At 64.1% G+C, this 2,252-nt stretch overlaps 1 protein-coding gene across 1 annotated transcript; it reads right to left on the reverse strand.

The window, feature by feature from the left end:
• Window positions 1-377: 377 nt before the first annotated feature.
• Window positions 378-1,687, reverse strand: EMIHUDRAFT_471594 (hypothetical protein; the record flags this gene model as incomplete). Its single annotated transcript, XM_005786465.1, has 3 exons — window positions 1,010-1,687; window positions 785-859; window positions 378-689 (listed from the first exon to the last, which is right to left on the reverse strand). Exons 1-3 carry the CDS (start codon window positions 1,610-1,612, stop codon window positions 378-380), a joined length of 990 nt encoding a protein of 329 aa, XP_005786522.1. The 5' UTR covers window positions 1,613-1,687.
• Window positions 1,688-2,252: the final 565 nt, after the last annotated feature.

Genomic DNA, 2,252 nt, shown 5'->3' on the forward strand with positions numbered 1-2,252 from the left:
CCGCACCCCGGCACCGAAACCGAGATGAGGAGCAGAGGGTGCGCCTCGAGTGCTACTTCGAGTGTGCTGTCGGTGAGGTACAAAAGCTCGTCCGCGGCGTCGGACTTCTTCCCCTTGGCCTTGGCCGCCGCAGTCCGAGACGCGGCGAGGCAGAGAAGGAGGAGGATCCTGGCCAGCAAGACGAGCCGCATCATTGTGACGTGGAAACTGGTCGAGGGTTCTGCCAGTTCGAACGCGCGCTGGCCTTGTCACCGCCGCCACCTCCAGCTCACCACCCAAAAAATTAACGCTTTTTTCTGAGGCTGCCAACTGCACTCCCCGGCATGCTGATACCACAGCTGAAGGGAGACGAGAGATGCAAATACCTCGGAACGGAGCTAAGGACCGGGTGGGCAAACGGCGAGGGCCAGACGGAAATGAGGGAGCGGTGCGTAGCGGACTGCAAGAGAGTAATCTGGATCATAGGCAACCTCCCGCGCTTCACAGGAGAGCACCTCCCTCTCAACAGGGGGCGGGGGGAGCGGGCAGAGGACGGACGAGTTGAGAGAGATGATCGAGCCGCCGGTGAAGAAGTTCCTCCCCATCCACGAGTCGGCGTCGACGAGGTATGATGCGGACTGGTGCAGCAGCGAGTGCACGAAGAAGCGACCGCCCGGCCGCAGCCGCGCCGCGACGGCCGCCAGCAGCTCCTTGGGGCGCGAGACGCGCCGAGATGAGCTGATGTGAAGGTGGAGAAGCGAAAGGAAGGTGAGGTCCGCCGAGACAGTTGGCGGTGGCGGCGCGCCTTGATGTTTTGCGCGTGCTCGACGGTCTCGATTGCGACCGCGGCGTCGAAGGGAGCGCAGCCGGCGGGCGCCACCTCGCGTGCGGGAGGCGGGGGGCGCTGGTGGCGGAGGGTAAGGCGCGGCCGCCGATGGTTTGGCGGTCAGCTCTGTTGATTGTGGATGAGGGATGAAGAGTGTGGCTGGCGGCGGGGATGCTGGCGGCGGGAGGGCGATGGGGGTGTCGCCTTGGAGGTGGCCGGGTCGACAAAGAGGGCGTAGTCCTCGACGTGCACGCTCACGTTGGCCAGTCCGCGCTCCGCCGCCGTCTTGGCCACGTACTCGATCTGCTGCGGCGAGTTGGAAAAGGCGACAAAATGCAGCTTTGGGAAGCGCGCCGCGTTCGTCAGCGTGAGCGAGCCCCAGCCGCAGCCACACTCGAGGACGCGCGAGCCGGCCGGCAGCGAGGCGAGGCCAAGCCGCTCCTGGTACGTTGCGAGTGTGAGCGCCTCTGCGTCCGCGAGCGCCGCCGCGCAGCTCGGAGGGTCGCTCGTGCTCGCTCCGCAGTTGACGGGCCACTCACAAGCCGAGTACTTGAGCCGCGGCCCGAGGTGCGCGACAAAGAAGGCGGGGTCGTTGGCGTACAGCTGCTCGTTGGTCACCTCGACCTCCGTCGTGACGGGTGCGCGAGTGCGCTCCTGGCGGTCGAGTTTGATCTGCCGGACGACCACGTTGCCGGAGCGCATCCGCCAGCCGACGAAGAGGTAGAGGTACCAGCGGACAAGCACTCGGACGACGGGCGTGGGGAGGTATGGCTGCAGGTAGGCGACGAAGAACTCCGCGAGCTCCATAGTGGACACTGGGATCACAGCGGGAGGAAAGCGGCGTAGGTAGGGGAGGTGTTGGCCCTCCCGTCGGGTTTTTCCCTCTTCCACGCGCGCTGGAATTTTCAGAAAAAGACTTTTTCGAGCGCTGCAACTTTCATACCACCTCGCGGTCTTCCCACTCTCGTCGTTCTTTCTCTTGTCGCTTCTTCCTCTGTCGCTTCGCTCCCCTCTGCCTCGTTCTGCGACGACGCCGCTGCCTGCCGATCCCTTGCTCTCGCCTCTCGGCGTAACTCTGCCCTCCTCGCGGCATATCCTGGCCCCTCGAGTTTATCGAGCTCTCCTCGCGCAAGGATGACTCTTCTGACGCCCACTGCGATCATTTGCCGCCAAGTCATATCGTTGCTCAGTATAAATAAATAAATACAACGGACATCCCAAGCTAGGGCTGGGTCGAGGACAGACACGTCCCCACCTTTGCAGGATTTTGCAAAAGCGAGGGGGGAGGGCGCATCGCCGCGCGGAGAGGGCTGGGCACAGGGCACAGGGGATCTCTCTCGCATAGGATACGCACTCGGCGGCACGAGGGCAAGGCTGGGCGTCCTATGTTTGTGCTCCGCCCCGGACCCCTCGCTCTCGGGCACTAACCATCTGACCACTCATCGAC

This window comes from Emiliania huxleyi (genome assembly GCF_000372725.1).
Source record: "Emiliania huxleyi CCMP1516 chromosome Unknown EMIHUscaffold_1504, whole genome shotgun sequence".
NCBI lineage: Eukaryota > Haptophyta > Isochrysidales > Noelaerhabdaceae > Emiliania > Emiliania huxleyi.